The sequence below is a fragment of the Hemiscyllium ocellatum genome, chromosome 47 (genome assembly GCF_020745735.1).
Source record: "Hemiscyllium ocellatum isolate sHemOce1 chromosome 47, sHemOce1.pat.X.cur, whole genome shotgun sequence".
Classification (NCBI taxonomy): Eukaryota; Metazoa; Chordata; class Chondrichthyes; order Orectolobiformes; family Hemiscylliidae; genus Hemiscyllium; species Hemiscyllium ocellatum.
The window spans coordinates 18523129-18549695 of NC_083447.1; the positions used below are offsets into that span (position 1 = coordinate 18523129).

Below are 26567 nucleotides of genomic sequence, written 5' to 3' on the forward strand. Positions count from 1 at the left end.
TATACTTCGTGCATTCAGATATAACACCTTCAGTCCTGTATTAACCGCCCCTCTTCTCAATGTCATTCGTTTGTCCAATGTGCTTGAAATTTGATTGCTAACCCTGTCCAAACACTCTATTCTACTTGTGTCTGTGATGGAGATTTCAATACCCTCACCTGTGTTCTCTTACCTCCTCCTTTAATTTGGGTTTTCTAATTTCCCTGATAACTGAAATCCCCACACCCCAATTTAGCTGAAAGCCCTGTCTACGGCCCTAGATTAGACTTACAGTGTGGAAACAGGCCCTTCGGCCCAACAAGTCCACACCGACCCGCCGAAGCGAAACCCACCCATACCCCTACATTACCCCTTACCTAACACTACGGGCAATTTAGCATGGCCAATTCACCTAACCCGCACATCTTTGGACTGTGGGAGGAAACCGGAGCACCCGGAGGAAACCCACGCAGACACAGGGAGAACGTGCAAACTCCACACAGTCAGTCGCCTGAGTCGGGAATTGAACCCGGGTCTTCAGGCGCTGTGAGGCAGCAGTGCTAACCACTGTGCCACCGTGCGGCCCTAGTTATGTGATTTGCTCAGACTCTGGTCCCAGCACAGTTCAGATGAAGATCGTCCCATTGGAATAGGTCCCTTCTCCTCCAGTACTGGGCTACTGTCCAATGAATTCAAATGTATTTCTTCCACGCCATTCTTTGAGCTATGCGCTTACCTACTTTATATTATTGACACTGTGTCAACTAGCCCGTGTCTCAGGTAGTAATTCAGAGATTATTAGCTTTTTGGTTCTGCTTTATAATTTAGCTCCTAGCTGTTCATATTCCCATAGCAGAACCTCTGTTCTAGTTTTACCTATGTCATTGGTACATACGTGGTCTATGTCCACTGAATCTTTACCCTCCCACTCCAAATTTCTCTGCAGCCCAGATGAGATATCCTGAACCCAAGCACCAGGCAGGCCACACAATCTTTAAGTAAAAAATGAGGTCTGCAGATGCTGGAGATCACAGCTGAAAATGTGTTGCTGGTTAAAGCACAGCAGGTTAGGCAGCATCCAAGGAACAGGAAATTCGACATTTCGGGCATAAGCCCTTCATCAGGAATGAGGAGAGTGTGCCAGGCAGGCTAAGATAAAAGGTAGGGAGGAGGGACTTGGGGGAGGGGTGATGGAGATGTGATAGGTGGAAGGAGGTCAAGGTGAGGGTGATAGGCTGGAGTGGGGTGGGGGCGGAGAGGTCAGGAAGAAGATTGCAGGTTAGGAGGGCGGTGCTGAGTTGAGGGAACCGACTGAGACTTGTCTGTGTTGAGTCAGTCGCCCGAGATAGAAATGGAAAGGTCTAGGAAGGGGAGGGAGGAGTCTGAGACAGTCCACATGAATTTGAGGTCGGGATGGAAGGTGTTAGTAAAGTTGATGAACTGTTCAACCTCCGTCTGTGTTGAGTCGGTCGCCCAGTTGTCTCAGTCAGTTCCCTCAACTCAGCACCGCCCTCCTAACCTGCAATCTTCTTCCTGACCTCTCCGCCCCCACCCCAACAAAGCTGCTTTGACAAAAGGTCAGTTAGACTCTAAACGTCAGCTCTTTTCTTTCCTTCCAGATGCTGCCAGACCGGGATGAATAAAGATATTGAGGTTTTAGTCAAGAATAAAATAGAATCATGAATATAAATAATTGGGTTCAAATGAATCTCTTGAACATATAAAGAGAGTAGGGGCATTCATAACAGGGAAATCAGGAAGGCAAAGGGAGGATATAAGATAGCTTTGCCAAGTAAGATTAAGGATAATCCAAAGAGAATTTACATGTACATTACAAGCAAGAGAGAAACTAGAGTGAGAAGAGCACCTTAAAGATCAAAGAGGTAATCCTTGTATGGAAGCTCAGGAGTTGGGAGAGATATTAAATTAATATTTTTCATCAGTTTTTACTGTGGAGAAAGAATTGGAGGCTTTGTCCTCGTCAATCTTCTTGGTTACTTTCTCAAAACACTGAAATCAAGTTTGTGAGACACAATTCCCACCGCACAAAACTATGTTGACTATCCCTAATCATTCTTTGTTTCTTTAAATGCACATAAATTCTATTTTTCAGAATCACTTCCAACAACCTACTTACCACCAAGAAGATTGACGAGGGCAAAGCAGTAGACATTATTTATTTGAACTTTAGTAAAGCCTCTGTCAAGGTTCCACATGATAGATTAACTAATTAAGTTAGATCACATGGGATTCAAGGTGACCTTGTCAATTGGATATTGTTGCAAAGTTGATATGTATAAGATTGTAAAATGGGGGAATGCATGATGTGGTCCCTTAAAATGATGATGTGTTTTCAGTGGTAGAGTTAAAGTGGATAAACTGAACAGCAGTTTAAAGTGCAGGTGCACAGAGAGTGCCTGAATGGAAACATTTTATATTGAATAGCCACAAACAGCATTTTTACCAAGACAACATGTCTTTTTAAGTTTAGCCAAACAATTTAAATTAAGCCGTTAGATATTAAAAACCAATTAAATTTAAATCTGATGGTTTTGACAACCTAGTACCAATCTAATTGTAAAGAAATGACTATGTCACAATGTATAAAAGATGAGGATATTTGGAAAATCAGTGACAGCCATCTGCCATCTGAAGAGATAACAGCTTTCAGCTCTGAGAAAGCATCATCTAGTTAATAAAAGTACTGTGGCACACTTAGCTAATATTCCAGACAGCAGAATTCACACAGAGAACATTCCTGACAGAAGAACTGACATAGGAATTCGAAGGAGAAAGGCATTTCTGAAAGAAGCTCAGTGGAGAGGGCAAGGAGAATTCCAGATTCCTAGCTGTAATTTTGAGGCACAAGGTTCTATTGTATTGTTACATAACTGGGATTTGTATTTATTGAATCAGCATATCATTACGATTTTGTTTATTCAGGAATAGTTAGTAGTTAGAGGGGAATTATTTGGCTAGTTGGTGGCTCTGTTAATTTGTTCACTGTTGGAGTTAGATAAATATGTTGATGTTACATGTTGATTAGAGAGTGAGTGAAAGGATTTCATTTCAGTTAACAACTCTGTTATAACAGATTGGTGGGTGAGTGGTAGGTTTTACCACTTTTCCTGAAGAAAGGCTCATGCCTTTGTGCGTGGCACGGTGACACAGTGGTTAGCACTGCTGCCTTACAGTGCCAGAGACCCGGGTTCAATTCCCGCCTCAGGCGACTGACTGTATGGAGTTTGCACGTTCTCCCCGTGTCTGCGTGGGTTTCCTCCGGGTGCTCCGGTTTCCTCCCACAGTCCAAAGATGTGTGGTGTCAGGTGAATTGGCCAAGCTAAATTGCCTGTAGTGTTAGATAAGGGGTAAATGTAGGGGTATGGGTGGGTTGCGTTTCGGCGGGTCGGTGTGGAGCTGTTGGGCCGAAGGGCCTGTTTCCACACTGTAAGTAATCTAATCTAATCTAGTGCCCGAAACGTCGATTCTCCTGCTCCTTGGATGCTGCCTGACCTGCTGCGCTTTTCCAGCAACACATTTTCAACTCTATACCACTTTTCAACTACTTGAACAGATTATAAGGCAAGGCAAGCGTCTCTGGGTGTTTTGGTTTTAATTATCAGAGGGGGATCAACCTCTACTTCATATCAATATAGAATTAACTTAATGGCAGGAGACAAGAGTGATGATGGAGAGTTGTTTCTCGGACTGGAGTCCTGTGATCAGCGGTGTTCCACACGAATCGGTGTTGGGTCCACTTTTGTTTGTCACTTATATAGATGAGAATATAGAAAGAATTGTTACTAGGTTTGCACATGACACTAAGATTGATGATATAGTGCACAACGAAGAAGGTTTTCTAAGATTACAGAGAGATCTTGATCGGTTGGGTCAATGGGCTGAAGAGTGGCAGATGGAGTTTAATTTGGATAAATGTGAGTTATTGCATTTTGGTAAAACAAAGACAAAACTTGTACAATTAAAACTAGGGCCTTGGGCAGTGTTGTAAAATGGAGACCAAGGGGTTCAGATACATAATTCTTTGAAGTTTGCATCACATATAGATAGCATGGTTAATAAGGCATTTAGCACGCTTGCCTTCGTTGCTCAGACCTTTGAGTCGAGGAGTTGGGACATTATATTGAGATTATACAGGACCTTGGTGAGGCCTCTTCTGGAGTACTGTGTTCAGTTCTGGTCTCCCTGTTGGGGGGAAGGATATTAATAAGCTGGAGAGGGTTCAGAAGAGAGTTCCTAGGATGGTGCTGAGAATGGAAAGTTTGAGTTATCATGGGAGGCTGGATAGGTTGGGACCTATTTCACACAGTGTAGGAGGTTCAAGTATGACTTTATAGAGGTTTATGAAATGATGACGGGCACAGATAAGGTGAAGGGCAAGTGCCTTTTCCTTGGGTAGGGGATTTCAAGATTAGGGGCATATTTTTAAGGTGAGAGGAGAAATGCTTAAAAAAAGGCTTGAGGTGCACTTTTTTTATACAGAGAGTGGATTGTATGTGGAATGAAGTTTTGGTGGAAGTGGTGGGTGTGGGTATGGTTACAATGTTTAAAAGACGATTGGATGCATACGTGAATAAGGAATGTTTGGAGGTATTGGGCCAAGTGCAGGCAGGTGGGACTAGTTTAGTTTAGGATTATGGTCAGCATGGACTAGTTGGATTGAAAAGTCTGTTTCTATGCTGAATGACTCTCGACTCTATAAGTCATCTTGAAGTCTACTCTTTGCAAGTTTAAAAGAATGCAGTTTTTCATGGTGATAATTGATGGCTTTTGAGCTTGATGTCAAATTAGAAATCCGTTTCTGAAACTTTTCCAGGTCCTGTGTCACCTACCATGTGAAGAGACAAAATTCTGGATGAAGTCTAACCAAGGTGTTAAATAGGGAAAGTGCAATCCTCTATTTTTTTTTTAAAGTTGTTTGTCATAGAGTCATTGTGGAAGAATAAACCATGGAACCCGTTGATGCAGTGGCAGTTCTCTGTACAGCCATCCAGTCAATTCCATTCCTGCACTCTTTCCTTGTGGCCTTGAACATTTATTACCCCCCGTACTCAGTTTCCTTTTGACATCATTGATTGTTTCTGCTTTCACCACCCTCTGCAGCAAATTTCAGTTCCATTCCTTGCTGTGTTAAAAAAGAACTCCTCTGTACATCTCTTGCCCAAAATTTTAAGTCTGTGTCCCCTGTCCTTGGACCACCAGGAAACCTGAGTCAGGCAACCTCCAAACTCAACAAATTTATCTCCATGAAATGACCCCAACATATTTGACAACATATTTGGTGTGGTGGCATGATCAAGTTGAGTCTGTTGCTACCAAGGGCAGCCAGAGGTGAGTGAGTGCAGATGAGGCTGGCTATGAAGTCTGCCTGTTCTTGACTCTTTGGCACAGTTTTATGAAAGATCGTTTTGTTCTCGAGCCCTCATCTGCCATTCATCCCTCATACCATCATATTCTATGCAATGTCTACTTCTCAAGCCTTCTCAAGTCCACATTCTACCTCCAATCATGGTCAGACCTCAGGTGTCTTGTGGAGATTAAGAAAATAAATGAACTCCTAACAATTCAAGAACTGTTATTCAGAGACACTTGATAATTAAAACAAAACTCATTTGTAAACTCATTCAAACAATTTCAGATCTGCTAAAAAGTCTATACTTTTGTAAAAACAAACATCTCTTCATTAACCACATGAAATACTGTACAATTCTTCTTTTAATTGCTTCTTAAAACTGTTAGTCAAAATGTAAACTCAGCCCCTTTGCTCAGGAAAGAGTTGTTGTAACTTTTGAAACTCAGCAAAGCATTCATTATTGATCTAGCCGTATTAGGAGCCACTAGGAAATGTCAACCATGATATTTATTGAAATTATAGGAAAAGATGGAATTTTTCTACACCATCAAATAACTTGACAATCAATGTACTGCTGCAGTGGGTGTACAGCTTTTTTTGACTCAAATTGACATATGTTAGGTATGTTTTTATTTAAGTTTTAAGATGGCTGGGGATTTAACGAACTTTAAATAGCTTTAGATCATGACATTTAAAGGTACCTTATTCACCCTTTACAAGTAATTGTGTCTCATACGTAAATTTGTGGCTCTACAATTTGGTGAGGGCCCTTAAAACAGTGATGTTGCGATCTGTTTGAAGTCAGCACTAATTTTAAACTGTCTGCTTTTCTGCTTGTGTGATTTATCCCCTTCCCTCAGCTGAGATCTGCCTAAAATGTGTGATCTCTGCATTCAGGTCCTGCTTGCCATTCTCAAGTGGCGATGGAATCAGTTCAAGTCCATAAAAATCTGGTGTCAAATTACTTAGAATATTCCATGCACATAATTGCTTCAATGACCTGTTCAAATCTTTGAGTGGTTGCAGTTCTTTTGTGTTTGTATCTCTGAGCTGTCATTAATAATTTACATTCTATATTAATGACTTGAATGTAGGAATAGAAAGTACTATAACCAAATTTGTAGATGACACTGAAGTAGGTGGGAAAGTAAGTTGCAATGCAGAAATAAGAAATTTACAAATGGATATGGATTGGTTAAGTAAATAGGCCAAAATTTAGTAAGTTTACCATGATTAAGTTTGAGGTTATCCATTTTGGTCAGAGGAAGAGGCAGGTAACTTATTATCTAAATGGAGAGAAACTTCAGAGTGCTTTGGTGCAAAGGGATCTAGGTGTCCGCGTACACGAATCGCTAAAGACTAGTGTGCAGGTACAGCAAAACAAATGGAATTTTGGCATTTATTGCTAAAGGAGTAGTATATTACAGTAAGGAATGTTGCTGCAATGTCCAGGCATTACTGAAACTGCACCTGGAGTATTGCATACAATTATGGTCCCCTTACTTGAGATGGGATGTAGTTACAGGTAGTTCAGAGGAGGTTCACTAGATTGATTCAAGAGAAGAGGGGCTTGTCTGAAGAGAGAATAAGTAGGTTTGGCCAATATTTTCTGGAATTATAAGGTACTAGAAAAAAATTGAGAAAGTTAACGTGGAAATGATGTTTCCTCATGTTGGGCAATCTGGAAGGAAAGTTCATCCTTTTAAGATAATGGGATTGCAGGTTTAAAATACAGAGGAGGAGAAATTACTTTTCTTAAAGGGTTGTGAATCTGTAGAACTCAGTACCTCAAGGTGTGGTGGATGCTGGGACATTAGGTAATTTAAGAAGGAGATAAGCCTTTTAAGTCATTCTGGGTTAAAGGGTTATGGAGAGTGGTCAGGAAAGTGGAGTTAAGGCTGAAATGGGTTCAACCATGATCCTCTTGAATGGCGGAGCAGGCTCAAGAGATTGAATCACCTACTCCTGCTCCTAGTTATGTAAGGCCTTAAAGAGCTTGAAACAGTTTAAAGAGAAATAACAGTTGCTAATACTTGAATGAATGACTGAATCTTTCTGCAAAGTATGCAATGACTTTGTGACCAGTTTGTTAGATGAACAAGCAGACAGTATAGCACAGCCTTTAATTTAATGAGCCTTGGAGCACCTTTAAGATAAATGTCATGATTATGAAATAACTCCACAGAGGCTGGTATTCTGTTACCAAATCACTCTGTATTTAAACAGTCTTTTACTTTACTACTGCCTCATTCAGAGTCAACTGCCAGAGTGTCAGTAATCTGACACTCACCTTTCATATGTCAGCCAGGGCTGTTAATTTGGTCCAATCAGGGAACTCAAACTCTGACGTCTAGTTGATTTAGTTTGTTATAATCACTGCAATTGCAACTAAATATTAACAGTAATACATTGGCTCTCATCATGAAGCAGGCAGTTGGAAATTAAAGAGCTGTATTCCTTTAGTTGCATAAAACACTGGTAAAACTGTACCTGGAATATTGTGTGCTGTTCTTGATCCCTCTGTCTAAGAAAGGATATACTTGCCTTAGTGTATATGCGGCAAGGATTCACCAGGCTTTTTTTCCACAATGATGAGATTGATGAGAAATTGAGGAGACTGAACTTGTATTCACTGGAATTTATTAGAATACAACATTGTCTCATAGAAATGTATTCTTAAAGGTCTATGGAGTCAAAGAACTGTACAGACAGCAACACACCCTTCAGCCCACCAAGCCTAGGCTGACACTCTTGAGCCTCTATGCAGTCCGAAACCTTATATTCCTTCTCTGTTTATGTATCTGATGATATGTCTTAAACATTACTATTGTATCACCTCCTCGGCAGCAGATTCCAGTCAGTTATCACCCTCTATGTAAAAAAGCTTGTCTCTCCATCTCCTTTAAACATTCCCCTCCTTTTATCTTAAACCTATGTCCACTGGTAATTTACACTTTTACCCTGGGAAATATCTCCAACTATCTATTCTATCGATGCCTCTCACAAATTTGTAAACCTCTTAAAAGTTTCCTCTCAGTGAAAACAAACCAAGTTTGTCCAATCTCTCCTCATAGCTATTACCCTCCAAACCAGGCAACTTCCTGGTAAACTTTTTCTGTACCTTAAGTCTCCAGATCCTTCTGGTAGTGTGGCGACCACAACTGCATACAATACTCCAAATATGGTCTGACTAAAGCTCTACACAGTTGCAACATGATTTGCCAATTTTTACCTCTTTGCCTCGACTAATAAAGGCAAGCTTGCAACTGATAAAGGCAAGCATGCCAAATGCCTTCTTGATAACCTATCTGCTTGCATTGCCACAAGATCTGCATGACTAGATCCGTCTGTTCGTTTGTGCTTCTGAGGGCACTGTCATTAACTGTATACTTTACTCCTGTATTAGATCTTCTAAAATGCGTCACTTTGCATTTGTCCGGATTAAAGTCCAACAATTTCCCTCTCCAAGTCTCCAGTCTATCTACATCCTGCTGTATCCGCTAGCAATCCTCCTCACTATCTGCAGCTCCCCCAATCTTTCTGTTGTCTGCAAGACCACCGATCAGACCACCTATATTCTCTTCCAAATAATTTATATATGGAGACAGTGCAGAAAAGATGTTTCCCTTGACTATAATCTTAAAAGCAACAGACACAGGCTCAGAATATAATAATTTAATGCTGAGATGAGCAGCAATCTCTTTACTTGGAAATGTTGGAAATCTTCACACCGGAAAGCAGTGTAAGTTCAGCTACTAAGAAGGTATTAGACAGAAATTTATAGCCTTCTAATTATTAATGTTATCTAAGGATATGAGATTGCCTGAGAATATGTTGTTAAGGTAGATGATTCACCATGATTTAAAAGGGTGAAATGGTGAATCTCCACAAGATTCAAAGAAGAGCATTTAAAGGTTATTGATATAAGCCCAGGAATATCATTATGCTTCTTTAAAGTGACATCTTCTCATCATCAATTAGGAATTTCAGGAAATTGAATGTGGTATCACAATTCAATGAATGAATGAGAAAGATTGTTTAACTGAAAGTGACAGGTTTTGCAATGAAGAAGACAGACAGTATCTTCTAAAGGGACAAAAATATGTCATTGGGGAAGATGGTAGTATAATGTTAATGTCCTTAGACTCTGAGCCGAGAAGCCCATGTCAATACACTGGTGACATACAGTCATAGAGATGTACAGCATGTAAACAGACCCTTTGGTCCAACCTGTCCATGCCGACCAGATATCCCAATCCAATCTAGTCCTACCTGCCAGCACCCGGCCCATATCCCTCCAAACCCTTCCTATTCATATAACCATCCAAATGCCTCTTAAATGTTGCAATTGTACCAGCCTCCACCACTTCCTCTGGCAGCCCATTCCATATATGCACCATCCTGTGCGTGAAAATGTTGCTCCTTAGGTTCCTTTCATATCTTTCCCCCCTCACCCTAAATTTATGCTCTCTAGTTCTGGACTCTCCCACCCCAGGGAAAAGACTTTGCCTATTTATCCTATCCATGTCCCTCATGATTTTATAAACTTCTATAAGGTCACCCCTCAGCCTCTCCCTACAGCTCTCATCCTCCAATCCTGGCAACATCTTTGTAAATCTTTTCTGAACCGATTCAAATTGCACAACATCCTTCTGATAGGCAGGAGACCAGAATTGCACGCAACATTCCAAAAGTGGCCTAACCAATGTCCTGTACAGCCACAACATGACCTCCCAATTCCTGTACTCAATACTCTGACCAATAAAGGAAAGCATACCAAATGCCTTCTTCACTATCCTATCGACCTGCGACTCTACTTTCAAGGACTCTGCACTCTGAGTTTTCTTGGTTCAGCAACACTCTATAGGACCTTACCATTAAATGTATAAGTCCAGCTAAGATTTATTTTCCCAAAATGCAGCACCTTGCATTTATCTAAATTAAGCTCTATCTGCCACTCCTCAGCCCATTGGCCCATCTGATCAAAATCCCACAGTAATCTGAGGTAGTAACTTTCTTCGTTGTCCACCACACCTCCAATTTTGGTGTCATCCGCAAACTTACTATATACCTAATATATCTCCTATGTTCACATCCAAATCATTTATATAAATGGCACACCACTGGTCACAGGCCTCTAGTCTGAAAAACAACCCTCTACTGCCACCGCTGTCTTCTACCTTTGAGCCAGTTCTGTATCCAAATGGCTAGTTCTCCCTGTATTCCATTAGATCTAACCTTGCTGACCATATCCCATGGGGAACCTTGTTGAATGCCTTACTGATGTCCATATAGATCACATCCACCGCTCCGCCCTCGTCAATCCCCTTTGTTATTTCTTCAAAAATCTCAATCAAGTTCGTGAGACATGATTTCCCACGCACGAAGCCATGTTGACTATCCCTAATCAGTCCTTGCCTTTCCAAATACTTTTAAATCCTGTCCCTCAGGATTCCCTCCAAAAACTTACCCATCACCGACATCAGGCTCACTGGTCTATATTTCCCTGGCTTGTCCTGACCACCTTTCTTAAATAGTGGTACCATGTTAGCCAACCTCCAGTTCAAGGGATGAGCAAGAGTTATTCAGATACCATGAATTTTCTTTTAAATTATCTGCAAAAACTGCAATCTGTGGTACCGACTGAAATCCTCAGATCATAGTTCAAGTAATGATACTCCTGTGCAGTTCAAAATCAGATCAGAAGTTCAAACAAACAATGCTGTCAGATATTAACTATTGAATATGAATTCCATCCTTTCCAGGAAACACCATTTGAGACCGATTTGCTGCCTGAAGATTTTAACAGGCAAGTTTATTGCAAAAAGGTTCGATGATGACTTGCTCCAATAACCGAGATAGCAGCACCAAAATCAGAATCAAATCCTAATCTGTTCCAAGTTGAACTTAGAGGTTGAGTTACACTGACTGTCCAGACTCCTGAACTGGGGAGACTTAACTCTGATGCAGACATTAAATGGGTGTGATTGACTCTAATTCCTTTCCACTGTCAATTCTTGCCCACACTCAATGTATAGGCTCATTGTTCTTCTGGGTGCACAACTGTTAAAAGTTCAAATAAGTTTTGCTATGGAGCCACTTGCATTTAACTTCGGTTCACAATTAAAAAGGCACATTATGATATTATTTGTTATATCACTGATCAAAACGTATTCTGCATACTGACTTATGCTTTTTATGAAATAATATCAAATAAATATAATCAGTACATTGAATAATAAATGTATGCCTATGTATTAATATAATTTAATGTAAGATAAGATGTATAAACCATAACAATGAAATCAGAACAGCTATTTCCAGTGGGGGAGTTAGCAACATGACCAAAACAATGACAACCTCTGTACCAAAAAATTCATAACTTTTGTGATGGGAAATTGTACCCAGTTTTATTTATTTACATCAAAGATCGACATCTGCTTTGAAATTAATTATCTTGTGCTCCAACATAATGGGACCTTCAGCAGCAGGTGGTGATGAAGAGAACTGAGCAGTTATCCAGGTCTTCCACCAGCTTGTAGCGACAGTTAGGGAAGGCAGTTGAATGGACTCTCAGTGGAAAGAAAGGATGCTTTGGTGGGGAGAGGCAAGTTGGGAAATGGAAGCAGGTAGACAAAGGAATTGCTCATTCCAATGTAACCTACATGGTCATTCCATATATATAGTGTCAATAATTTCTTGTTTATCCTTTGTGTTTCGTAATGGCTTGATGCCAGTGGAATAAAGAATCCTGACTTCATGATCTTTGAGCTGCCTGTGTGTTCAAATTTCGTGTTCAAATTTCATGTTATATTTCCAAAAAACAGAAATTCCAGGTGTTTTTTTCAACATTCTGCATAATTGTAGAAGTGCTTAATTAAGGGTTAAGCATGCCAGTTTTGAAGTCAGGTTTTACTGAGTCATTGATCTCACTTGGGATGATAGTTAGGGTGCTACAAATGACCTCAATACCTCTGAACTGCAGAAGGATGAAAAGGGTTTCAGTTTAGGTAGCCAGTCCTGATGCTTTCTGTTAATCTGTTTGAAAGACACCGTGTAAACTTCTGGAGAGGATAGGATTTTAATAGGTGATTTGACAGTTGATTAGACTGATGATATGCCTAGACTCGTGTATTGAGAATGAGCACTTAAAGGAATTATTAGAGCTTCAAAGACCAGTGCTTAGCAAAATGTCACCTATGTGAACTCAGTTTCCTATTTCTACAGTTACGACAGCATAGTCTCAGATCCTGCCAACATCTCTGAAATAACTGAAGTCACTGACAATATTCAAGAACAGGTAATATTAAATATTATGTAAATATGGAATTGCTCCACAATATATAGTTGAGTTTCGAGATATAAAATAGGAAAAGTGGCCTTTGAGTACAGTGAGCTGATTGAAATTCAATTCTCATTGCATTGCTAACCCATCAGCAGGCAACACCAGGAAAACCATCACTAGCTACCAGGTTTGCATTCAAGTTGCCCATCATCTAAACTTCAGCGCATATCACTGTTCCCTTCTTCATCAATAGCCAAAAACTTGGGAAGTACTACCTAACATCACACTGGGAGCACCTTCATCGCACAGGGCTGCAGCTACTCAAGAGGTAGCTCATGACCACATTATCAAGGACAACAAATTCTGGCCTTGCTAATGATGACTACATTCCATACTATAAAGCCAGGCTAATGAAAATGTTTTTGCAGCCAGATGGATATGTGACAATTGTAAGGAGCTGCCCAATCTACATGTGGATACCAAAGGAACACCAGGAAGGATGAGGGGGTACATGCTTCCATAGCCAATCATAATGGCTAAAATAGCCTACCCTTCCATCAGACTCAGTCACAGAGATGTACAGCATGGAAACAGACCCTTCAGTGCAATTTGTCCACGCTGGCCAGATATCCTAAATTAATCTAGTCCCATTTGCTCGCACTTGGCCCATACACCCCTCAACCCTTCCTATTCATGCATCCATCCAGATGCCTTATAGATATTGTAATTATACCCACCTCCACTACGTCCTCTGGCAGCTCATCCTATACAAGCGTCACCCTTTGCGTGAAAAAGTTCCCCCTTCGGTCCCTTTTAAATCTTTCCCCTCTCACCCTAAATCTATGCCCTCTGGTTCTGGATTCCCCCAACCCAGGGAAAAGACTTTGTCTATTTACCCTGTTCATGCCCTCATGATTTTATAAACCTTAATAAAGTTACCCCTCAGCCTCCTATGCTCCAGGGAAAACAGTCCCAGCCTATTCAGCCTCTCCCTCTTGCTCAAACCCTCCAACCCTGGCAACATCCTTGTAAATCTTTTCTGAACCCTTTCAAGTTTCACAACATCATTCCTAAAGAAGGGAGAGCAGAGTTGAACACAATTTTCCAAAAGTGGCCTAACCAATGTGCTGTACAGCTGCAACATGACCTCCCAGCTCCTATACTCAGTGCTCTGACCAATAAAAGGCAAGCATACTAAACGCCTTCTTCACTATCCTATCTACCTGCGACTCCACTTTCAAGGAACTATGAACCTGCACTCCCAGGTCTCTTTGTTCAGCAATATTCCCCCTTACCATTAAGTCCTGTGACCTTTTCTGACCATTTTAAAATCAAGGAGGTTTTGGAAGATAGATTTAATTTACATGGTGGCTTTCTCAATTAAAGAATATCCTGAAACATTTAACATTCAATGAAGTATTTATGAAGTGCAGTGAAGATCTCTGCATGAACTTCTTTACAGACCCCAGGATGCTGGCTGTTGGGTCCATGAGATATATCAGCTTCTAGTCTTTTTCTTTCCCTCTGTCTATTAATTACTTTAAGTTCCTCACTTTTGGTTCACCATTATGTCTGATATGTTGTTTCTATTTCTTGCTATAAAGGCAGATACAAAATATATTTGCTTACTAACTCCGACATTTCTTTATTCCTCAATATAACGTCTCCTGTCTCTGCTGCTAACAGACCAATTACTTTTGCTACTTTCTTTTTGCATTACAATCTGTATTTGTGCAGTGGACATGACCTATATGGACTTCAGTAAAGCATTTGACAAGTTCCCCATGGGAAACTGGTTAGCAAGGTTGGATATCATGGAATACAGGGAGAACTAGCCATTTGGATACAGAACTGGCTTGAAGGTAGAAGACAGAGGATGATGGTGGAGGGTTGTTTTTCAGACTGGAGGCCTGTGATCAGTGGAGTGCCACAAGGATTGGTGCTGAGTCCTCTACTTTTTGTTATTTATATAAATGATTTGGATATGAACATAGGAGATATAGTTAGTAAGTTTGCAGATAATACCACACTTGGAGGTGTAGTGGACAGCGAAGAAGGTTACCTCAGATTACAATGGAATCTTGATCAGATAGGCCAATGGGCTGAGAAGTGGCAGATGGAGTTTAATTTAGATAAATGTGAGGTGCTGCATTTTGGGAAAGCAAATCTTAGCAGGACTTATACACTTAATGAAAAGGTCCTAGGGAGTGTTGCTGAACAAAGAGACCTTGGAGTGCAGGTTCAATGCTTCTTGAAACTAAAGTCGCAGGTAGATAGGATAGTGGAGAAGCTTGGTTTGCTTTCCTCTATTAATCAGAGCATTGAGTATAGGAGTTGGGAGGCCATGTTGCGGCTGTACAAGACACTGGTTAGGCCACTTGCAGAATATTGTGTGCAGTTCTGGTCTCTTTCCTATTGGAAGGATGTTGTGAAACTTGAAAGGGTTCTGCCAGGGTTGGAGAATTTGAGTTGCAGGAAAGGCTGAATAGGTCTGGGGCTATTTTCCCTGGAGCGTCGAAGACTGAGGGGTGACCCCATAGAGGTTTATAAAATCATGAGGGGCATGGATAGGATAAAGAGACAAAGTATTTTCCCTGGCGTGGGGGAGTCCAGAATTAGGGGGCATAGGTTTAGGGTGAGAGGGAAAAGATATAAGGGAACTAAGGGGCAAATTTGTCACACAGCTGGATGGAATGAGCTGCCAAAGGAAGTGGTGGAGGTTGGTACAATTGTAACATTGAAAAGGCATCTTGATAGTATATGAATAGGAAGGGTTTGTAGGGATATGGACCAAGTGTTGACAAGTGGGACTAGATTGGGTTGGGATATCTGGTTGGCATGGACGAGTTAGACCAAAGAATCTGTTTCTGTGCTGTACATCTCTGTGACTCTAGTTTTTCCTCTCATTGTGTATTTTTTGAGGAACTTTTCATTGTCCTTTTCTGTTTCATAAAATTCTCCCTATCTTCAGGCTAACTACTATTCGTAAGGATATTTTAAGAATTTGATATTACAAATGGTTTACTTTTGCTATTGAAATGCTTGTCTTTAGTGAAATTTTGGCTCACAGTTTGAAGTCTGAGCTTCAGATGCTCTGATACATCAGCAACATGGAAATTTTCTGGACATTTTATTCCAGGAGCCAATCATATCCCTTTACCTGTGATAAGAAACAAGAATGTGTGACTGCAAATGAAGTAACAAGGGGATCCAGAAGCTTATAGAAGTTTTTGTAGGGAGAATAAGCATGGCACCCTGGTGCAGAATGCAAGTGGGCGAATTTGAAGGAACATAATTGTAGTAGGTGACTACTGTTATAGGGACAGATGTGGTTCTTTGTAACAGAGTCTCGGTTGGGTTGAAGAACTTGGGCTGGCAAAGGGAACAATCTACGTGATCACCAACAACATTGGTAGGACTAAGAAAGAGGTTCATCTAAGGGAGTATGGGCAGCTTGAGGCTAAATAAGAAAACAGAACAAGGTAATAATCTGAAAATTTAGATTAGCATGGTGCTGGAAAAGCACAGGAGGTCAGGGAACATCCGAGGAGCAGGAAAATTGTCATTTTGGGCAAAAGCCCTTCATCAGGAATGCTGATTTCCAGTATCTGCAGTCCTCACTTCTGCCTAATAATCTCTGAAATACTACTTGAGCCACAAGCAAATTTCTATAATGTAACCAAGGTTAGAGTATGAAATGTCTCAAAGACAGGAGTGGGAAACATAAGTTTCAGTTCATGAGGTATTAGGACTGGTCCTGGGGAAAGAAAGGATCTGACAACCTGATCCATACTGGTACCAGGATCTTGAGAAATCAGGTAACTAGGAATGAAAAGAGGATTTTAAACCGAATAGTTAGGAGGGTCATGAGAGAGAGTCATTTCTACAATATACAACTGTTACAGTAAAATGAGACAGCGTTCCTCCAGTACCAAGGGTGCTACATGGACAGCACAAACTATAGTCGTACACAGCGTAAAGTGCATAAGAAGAGCAAAATACACAAGTTAGAGTGTAACAGAAGAATGATGAATTATAGACATTATTCTAACAGTCTGATTATATTGTGTTAAGTAACCTGTTGGCTTGGAGGAAGAAACTGTTACACAGTCTGGCCGTGAGAGACCGAATGCTCCGGTATCTTCTGCCAGATGGCAGGAGGGGTGTGTGGGGTCTTCCACAATGCTCTTAGCCTTTCGGATGCAGTGTGTGGAGCAAATGTCTGTAATGGAAGGAAGAGAGATCCCGGTGATCTTCTCGGTTGTCCTCACTATCCCTTGTAGGGTCTTATGATCCGAGCCGGTGCAATTCCCGAACCAGGCAGTGATGCAGCAGCACAGGGTACTCTCAATGAACCCCAAATAAAGTTAGATTAAGTAAACATGATAAAAAGACCTAAGCAAAAGCTATTTATCTGATTGCTTGCACCTTTTGTTACAAGAGAGAAGAATTGAGGATGTAACTCTGAAGATGGACGAGGGAGATCCAGTAGATGTAGTGTACCTGAACTTGCAGAAAGCCTTTGATAAAGTCCCACATAGGAGATTAGTGAGCAAAATTAGGGTGCATGGTATTGGGTGCAAAGTACTAACTTGGATTGAAAGTTGGTTGGCTGACAGGAAACAAAGAGTAGTGATAAACAGCTCCATTTAGGAATGGCAGACAGTGACCAGTGGGGTACCGCAGGGATCAATACTGGGACCGCAGCTTTTTACAATATATATTAATGATATAGAAGATAGTATTAGTAATAACATTAGCAAATTTGCTGATGATACTAAACTGGCTGACAGGGTGAAATGTGAGGAGGATGTTAGGAGATTACAGGGTGACCTGGACAGGTTAGGTGAGTTGTCAGATGCATGGCAGATGCACTTTAATGTGGATAAGTGTATGGTTATCCACTTTGGTGCCAAGAACAGGAAGGCACATTACTACCTAAATGGAATCAATTTAGGTAAAGGGGCAGTACGAAGAGATCTGGGTGTTCTTGTACACCAGTCAATGAAAGTAAGCATGCAGGAATAACAGGTAGTGAAGAAGGCTAATAGCATGCTGGCCTTCATAACAAAAGGGATTGAGTATAGAAGCAAAAAGGTTCTTCTGCAGCTGTACAGGGCCCTGGTGAGACCACACCTGGAATACTGTGTGCAGTTCTGGTCTCCAAATTTGAGGAAAGGCATTCTGGCTATTGAGGGAGTGCAGCGTAGGTTCATGAGGTCAATTCCTGGAATGGCGGGGCTACCTTATGCTGAAAGACTGGAGTGACTGGGCATGTATATCCTTGAGTTTAGAAGGCTGAGAGGGGATCTGATTGAGACATATAAGATTATTAAAGGATTAGACACTCTGGAGGCAGGAAACATATTTCCGCTGATGGGTGAGTGCCAAACCAGAGGACACAGCTTAAAAATACAGGGTAGACCATTTAGGACAGAGATGAGGAGAAACTTCTTCACCCAGAGAGTGGTAGCTGTGTGGAATTTCTGCCCCAGAGGGCAGTGGAGGCCCAGAGAGTTGGATACAGCTCTCAAGGATAGTGGAACCAAGGGTTATGGAGGTAAGGCAGGAACAGGATACTGATTAAGGATGATCAGCCATGATCATATTGAATGGTGGTGCAGGCTCGAAGGGCAGAATGGCCTACTCCTGCACCTATTGTCTATTGTCTGCAAATAGTAATACATTATAATATAATAGTCATTTCAGAGACATGATTGTCATGAGCTAAGGCTAGGATCTGAATATTCAATGGTATTTGACATTTTGGAAATAAATAGGTGGGGTAATTATGTTAATAAATTATGGCATTGGTATGGCAGTTAGAAATAATGTGAGGATGTAGAATCAATTTTGATTGAAATAAATATCAAAGGGAAATCTAGAATCATGGGCACACTTTAAAAATAATCCACTCGTTTAAGACAAATACGAGGAACCCTTTCTCTCAAGAGTCATTAGTCTGTGGGGTTCTGTCCCCCAGCGAGCAATGGAGGTTGGTTATTGAATATATTTAAGGCTGAGTTAGTTAGATTTTCTCATTCATTGATGGGATGTGGGCTTTGTTGGCTGGGTCAACATTTATTGCCCATCGTTAGTTGCCTTTAAGAAGGTGGTGGTGAGCTGCTTTATTAAATTGCTGCAGTAAATTTGATTTAGGAGACCCACAGTGCTGACAGGGAGGAAATTCCAACGTTTTGACCCAGACTAAAAGAAAGGTGATACATTTGCAAGTCAGGATGGTGAGTGGCTCACAGGGGAAGTTGCAGGTGCTGGTGTTACCATGTGTCTGTTGCCCTTGTTCTTCGAGATGGCAGTGGGGTTGTGGATTTGGAAGGTGCTGAATTTCTGCAATGTACCTTGCACATGATACACTGCTACTACTGTGCATTGGAGGTGAAAAGCGTGAATGTCGTGTCGACGTGGCACCAATTAGATGGGCTGCTTTGTCCTGTATCTTGTAAAGCTCCTTAAGTGTTTTTGGAGCTGCACTCAGCTAGGAATGCGGAGAGTCACACTCATAACTTCTGCCTTATACATGGTGGATAGGAGGTGAGTTAGAAGATGAGTTTCTTACTGTAAAGTTCCTAGCTTCTGGCATTTGATTTCCAAGTAAGTCAAGAATTACGGGGGCAGGCAGAAAAGTGGAGTTAATACCATATGATTCATTGACTGGTGGAACAAGTTTGATGTGCCAAATGGCCTAATTCTCCGATTTCTTATTTTTTATGGTCAGGCATAATTTCAAGTTGACAAAGGTAGGGAACCAAAGCTTAATCCTGGTTATAAATGATGACTTAGTTAGGTCTACATGCGATTCCTTGCAGACCAACAGGAATTTGGGTGCCTCTAAACTGCTCTCAGAAAAGTCCTAACAAGCCACTTATTCCAAGGACAATTAGGGTTAAGCAACAAAAATTGGCTTTACCATAGACACCTACATTCTGTGAAAGAGTCTTTTTACACTTTAGGTTTGAGCTGAGAAGAGAAAAATTTAAAAGGTATCTAAGAGACAATGTTTTCATGCAGAGGGTGCTGCGTGTATGGAATGAGCTGCCAGAGGAAGTGGTGGAAGTTGGAATAGGAAAGATTTACAGAGATATGGGCCAAACGCTGACAAATGGGACTAGATTAGTTTAGGATATCTGGTCAGCATGGACGAGTTGGACTGAAGGGTCTCTTTCCGTGCTGTACAACTATATCATAATTAAGAGGTTGTGAAGATTCAGCTGTGATGCAGTGAAAGCTAAGAACGCAGGCACCAAGCACATCATCATGTGTTAATCCGCCAGTACTGTGTTGGAGTTGGCCACCACTTCCACTGCAGAGAGCAAGTGTTTCAAGCTTTGCTTGATGGCCTCGGCTGTGCTTGAACAGTAGCATGTAGCTGTTTGGAAGGCCTGCCGATACCCCAAGCACCGGGTGACTGTATTCCTTACAGTTCTCTTGTAGGTCACCCTATCCGCAACAGAATTCATCAATGCATAAATTATGCTAATAAGTGGTCAGTTTAACCTATGCCTGGCATTATCACTCCAAAGCAGACCAAAAATAGAATTTTTAAAAAAGGTTTGACAAACCAGAGTTGCATCAAATATTAACAAAATGTAATATTAATCATTAATTATTTCTCTCATAGGGCATGCAGACACAACATGAAAGTAACATATTAGTTGATGTCATTAACAGGTGAGTGTACCACAACTTCAAATCACAGTTGAATTAATAAAACTGCTTCCACAATGAGTTGTGAATGATATCATCAGGGAGCAAGTGCAAAACTCCAAGTTTGGTTTCTACTTTCATCCAATTCATTCTCCTCAGTTTGGATAACAGTTGTGCAGTACAAATAATTTTTTAGTGCACCCGTGATTCCTTTCCCCATACACATCATTATACACATCAAAATGACAACTTTACATATCTTTCAGTGGCTCTGTGCTCTGTTTATAATATCAAAAAAGGAGCATTGTACAAGTGCAGCCTGATCAGTCAGAAAGTCCTACAGGCCCTTTGGCCCAAACTAGTCAATGTTGACCAAAATGTCAATCTATTCTAACTTCATTTCTTTGCACTTGGCCCATATCCTTCTACTCCTTTCTTATCTATGTATTTGTCCAAATGCCTTTTAAATGTTATTAATGTACCTGCCTCAACCACTTCCGCTGGCAGCTCCTTGCACATGCATACCACCCTCTGTGTAAAAAACTGCCCCTCAGGTTTCCTTTTATTCTTTCCCTTCTACCCTTAAACTGATGCCTTTTGAGTCCTCGATTCCCCAACCCTGGGGAAAAGGCTGAGTGCATTCACCCTATCTATGCCTCGCATGATCTTATAGACCTCTATAAAGTCTCCTACACTCTAAAGAAAAAAGTCCTAGCTTGTCCTACCTCTCCCTGTTACTCAGACCCTTGAGTCCAGGCAACATCCTTGTAAATTTCTTGTGCATTCTTTCCAGTTTAATAACAAGACATGGGCTTTAGATTGGTTCCACAGGGGTTGGGTAAAAAGTGAAGTCTGCAGATGCTGGAGATCAGAGCTGAAAATGTGTTGCTGGTTAAAGCACAGCAGGTCAGGCAGCATCCAAGGAACAGGAAATTCGACGTTTCGGGCCAGAGCCCTTCATCATTCCTGATGAAGGGCTCTAGCCCGAAACATCGAATTTCCTGTTCCTTGGATGCTGCCTGACCTGCTGTGCTTTAACCAGCAACACATTTTCAGCTCCACAGGGGTCGGTGCAACATCGAGGGCCGAAGGGCCTGTACTGCGCTGTAATGTCCTAAACATCCGATACAAGTTTAAGATAACTTTATTTTTGAATTATGTAGCCCTTGCCATAAATCCCAAGTCTTTTACAAATATTTCCTATTGTATTGTTGTGATGCTGCTTTTAATGATTTGTTCATCTGTGGTCCTTGGGTCCCTTTTCATTTGACTGAGTTGAATTCTTGTTTTCTAAACTAGAGGTTGCTTTTCTACTTTTTCTCTCAAAGTGCACTATCTCTGTCAAAATTCATAATGCCATATCACTGTCCAATCTGCAAATTTAGGCTGATGAGAAGTTTAATTTATTTATCTAATTATTGAGTACGTTATTTATAAATTTCTTTAAGTAATCACAGAATCTTCGAAGCTTCTTCAGGAAATAATTGTGCAAACCATTTAAAAAGACAGTTGAACAAAGTAATTTGAAATGGCCTTGTGTCTACCTTCTGATTTGTACTGAGAGACCTGGCCGCAGGTGGCTGTCATTGGCCTCCAGCGCTGGGAAAATTCCCGCTCTGCTTATTATCCAGCAATGAAAAGTAAAAGGAAGGATGGCAAGTGCTGATAAGGCTAGACTGTTAAATCCCCTAACCTTTGATCAATTAACATATTTACATCCATCACCTTGGCACAAAGTTAACAATCCACACAACACCAGGTTATAGTCCAACAAGTTTAATTGGAAGCACTAGCTTTCGAAGCGCCGCTCTTTCACCACCTGATGAAGGAGCAGTGCTCCGAAAGCTAGTGTTTCCAATTAAACCTGTTGGAAAATAACCTGTTGTTGATTTTTAACTTTGAACACCCCAGTCCAACACCGGCATCTCCAAATCATGACCACCTTGGCACACATCTTGTGAATGATCAGTGAACAGGAGGTGCTGGAGGCCTGATGGAATCCTGTCCTGGCCACTGTCAATGCCTTGAAACAAGAATGGCAAGGAGAAAAGTATGGCATATTTGAACTAGAGGAACTACTAAACCTTTCCATATTTCTACAGTTATGACAATGTGTACACTCAGCACTACACCATGCCTATCAGTGACTCATCCGATGTGGAGGACAGAAACAAAGAAGAGGTAAAAATACATATAATTTATATGACATGTTTGTGAAAGGGACTTTGCACAGAACATTTTTGTATGTGGGCTATCAAAGCTCAGTTTCTAGCACATAACCCATTGATTTAAGACTATCAAGATACTAGCATCCATGTCACTGAAGAATTCACATAAATGTGGCACTTCCCATTTGGCAAACCTTATATTTCCTCACCACTAATAATAATGAATGGAATCAGTTACTATTCCTGTTCTGTAATACTGTAGTGATGCAACAAATCCCAGAACTTCCCCAATGTCCACTATAAACATTTGAGATGTAATTGGAAGTAATTTTGATTTCAGGTGATATCAGATTCGCTATCATGAACTTTTCCCTACAGATTTTCTTAAAATACGTATAATGGGAGGCTACTCCAATTTTGATCATTTTATACTATTGCCAAAATCATATTGTCTCTGCTGCATACCTATCTTCTGAACTGTCCTTAAAAGGGACATCAGACAATAAAAAATTGAGAGGACGTTACTTCAATTTTTTTCTTAACTTGCAATCTGCTACTGCAAACTAGTTGTAACTTGACGAACAACCATAACTGGAATAACAATTCTTTCTGAAAACTCGTTTTTAGGTAGGTTCCATCCATCTGCATTTGTTCAAGAGAATCTTGGCATTATTATCAGCGTCATTGTGGTGAACTAACACAGCTCAGAGAAGAATATCAGTTGCTGTAGATTAAAAATTTTGCAAATATATATTCCATGGGAGGATTGTTACAATCATGATGCAGGTCTGTCTTAGTGCTCATTAATTAGAAAACTGTAGCCACTTAATAAAATGCTTGCCATTACCTGATCAAAGTCATCCAGGAAAATCTAACACCAATATTATCAGTCAGTTGGAATCCTAATAGTTAAATTAAAGAGAGTCGAGTCTGGACATAAGATAATAACAATACATAAATGGTAAAAGGAAAACGAATATCGATATTAAGTGATGGAAGACTGAGTATAACATTGATAGATTTCTCTCAGCACCAGCTGAAGTGATTGATGATAACTGGATTATAATATTCTGATCAGAAACACAGTTTCCAAGAAAGCTAACCAAACCAGTATCTGTCAATGCTGTCCAGTATTACTTACAGAATAATTGCAAGTTCCATCTGTTACAGGACATGCAGGCAATAGAAGAAGCTAATCTGATGGTTCAGTTCATTGATGGGTAAGTTTACCATACATTCAAATTATAATAAAATGCAGAACAATATTCAGCCTAATGGACCTCATGGTCCCAGGGTTAATTAGCTGATGGTAGCTTTTTATTTTGTTTATTCCCCATGGATGTTGCTGGTTAGGACAGCATTTATTATCTATCCCTAATTGCCCTGGAGAAGGTGATGGTGCACTGCTTTCTTGAATGGCTGCAGTCCTTTGGGCTAGTTCTCTTAGGAAGGAAATTCCAAGATTTGGATTCAGCAATGTAGTTTGAAATCAGGTTGAAGTGTCACTTGAAGGGGAACTTGCATTGGTGGTTTATCATGCATCTGCTGCCCTTGTCTCTCCAGCTGGTGAATATTGTAGGTTTGGGAGGTGCTGTGTAGAGCTTTTTGTGAGTTCCTACAGTGCAACTTGTAGATTAGACACATTTCTGCCATTGTATTGGAAATGAATGTTGGATACGATACCATAGAAACCAGCTGTTTTTCTTGATGTGGTTCAGCTTATAGAGGGTAATTGGAGCTGCACCCATTTAAGCCAGTGCACAGCATTCCATCAAACTTTTGTGTCTTAATGATATTGGATAGACGCTGGGAGACAGAAGGCAAATTAGATAGCACAGGATTCCTAGTCTCTTGAGCTGCATTTATACCAAATATTTATATTACTGGCCTAGTTCAGTTTCTGGCCTCGACTAGCCCGTAGGATGTTGGTAGTAGGGAACTCAGCAATGGTAATGCCATTGCCTGGCAAGGGATGCTGGTTAGATTTTGTTTTGTTGGATATGGTCATTGCTATTGTATTTGTGTAGAACAAATTTTGGATATGGTCCAGATATTTCTGCATTTGAACGTGAACTGCTTCAGTATTTGAGAAGTCACTAATGGTATAGAACATTGAACGATCAAATACTGAAGCAGACCATGTTCAACATCCCCACTTCAAATATTATAATGGATGGAAGGTCATTGATGAAGCAACTGAAGGTGTTGGACTTAGGACACTACACTGAGGAACTTCTGTAGCGATGTCCTATGGCTGAAAATGATTGACCTCCAAGAATCACAACCATCTTTCTTTCTGCCAGGTACGACGCTGACCAGTGGAGGGTTTTCCCTCTGATTTTCATTGACTGTAATTTTTCTGGGGCTACTTAAGGCCACACCCAGACAAATGCAGCCTTTGTGGAATGCCTAACTGACTGTCAGTGTGCAGGTTTTTCTTTGCAGATACTTTTGATATCACTGTTGACAACATCTTCCATCACTTTGCTAGATAATCAGGAATAAATTGATATGGTAGTAATTGGCTGATTTGGAACATATTTGGACAATTTTCAACATGTCAGATGCCAGTGTTGTAGCTATAATAGAACAACTTGGTGAGAGGCAAGCTAATTCTGGAGCACAAATCTTCAGTAGTATTGCCAAAATGGTGACAGGGCCTTTGAGGTATTCAGTGCCTTCGGAGTTTTTTTGATATCATGTGGATTGAGTCAAATTGGTTGAAGACTTTCATCTGTGATGCTAGAGGCCAAAATTGACCAGCAACTCAACACTTCTGATGCAAATAATTTGGTGTCATCTTTTGCAGTGTTGTGCTGAGCACCCCCATCATTAAAATTCTGGATATATGTCAGGTGTTTAATTGTCCACCACCATTCATAATTGGATGTGGCAGAACTGCAGAGCCAAGATCTGATCTTCTGGTTGTCAATTTAGCTTTGTCTCTTGCTTGTTACTTCTTCTGTTTAGCATGCAATTAGTCCTGTTTTGCTGCTTTATCAGGTTGACACCTCACTTTTAGGGGATGCCTGGTATTGCTTCTGGCATGCCTTCCTGCACTCTTCATTAAACCAGGTTGATCTCCTGGCTTGATAGCAATGGTAGAGTTGGGTATACTCTGGATCATGTGACTATAACCTGTTGCTTTTGATTGCCCACAGTGCATCATGGATGGATAATTTTGAACTACTGAATGTGATATTTAGCATGATGGTAGTGTCACCCCAAAACAATGGAAAGCATCTTCAGTGTGTAGGTGGCTCTTTGTCTCTACAATGACAATGTACTCCTACAAACCTGTGAGAAGCAGATTGGTGAGGATGACAAACTCAGCAGGTCTGGCAGCATATTTAGAGAGAAACAGTGCTAATGTTTTGTGTGCAACATAATTATCTTCACAGACCCATTCTAGCAGCCACATTGTTTAGTACATGGCCAGCTCAGTCATCAGTGGTGCCACCAAATCACTCTTGGTGATGGACATGGAAGTCCCCCACTCAGAGTAAATTGTCTGCTCTTGTCAGCCTCTGTGTTTCCTCTAAATGGTGTTCATCAACATGGAGGGATAGTGATGTATGGTACGTGGTAATCACGTGGAGGTTTCCTTGCCTATGTTTATAACATACCATGAAACTTCATGGGGTATGGAGTCAATGTTAATGATTTCCATTGCAACTCCTACTGACTGTATACCAATGTGCAGCCACATCTATCGGCTAGACAGGACATACAGCAGGATGGTAATGGTCCTGTCAGAAACATTGTCTATGAAGTGTGATTCCAGATCAGTCAACGATGACAGACTTCTTTCCCTTTCTGGTTAGTGAATAAGTTGAGATTTTACAACAATCAATAATGGTTACATACGTTGGACTAACCTTCGATTTCAAAGAGTTTTAGAGTCATTCGCCACAGAAACATGCCCTTCGGTCCAACTCATTCATGCCAACCAGGCATTCCAATCTGACCTAGTCCCATTTGCCACCAGTTGGCCCATATCTCTCTAAACCCTTCCTATTCATATACCCATCCAGCCTTTTAATTGTACCCACATTCACCATTTCCTCTGACAGCTCTTTCCATCCATGCATCAATCATT

At 40.8% G+C, this 26567-nt stretch overlaps 1 protein-coding gene across 2 annotated transcripts in view; it reads left to right on the forward strand.

Moving 5' to 3' along the window:
- LOC132836752 (regulator of microtubule dynamics protein 3-like) overlaps positions 1-26567 on the forward strand; it is an 88853-nt gene that overhangs the window by 38906 nt on the left and 23380 nt on the right. For both annotated transcript variants that reach the window (XM_060856186.1, XM_060856187.1), the window contains 3 exons: positions 20275-20324; positions 22403-22481; positions 23639-23688. In XM_060856186.1, the coding sequence (XP_060712169.1) occupies positions 20275-20324; positions 22403-22481; positions 23639-23688 (179 nt within the window). The remainder of the gene's footprint in view (positions 1-20274; positions 20325-22402; positions 22482-23638; positions 23689-26567) is intronic.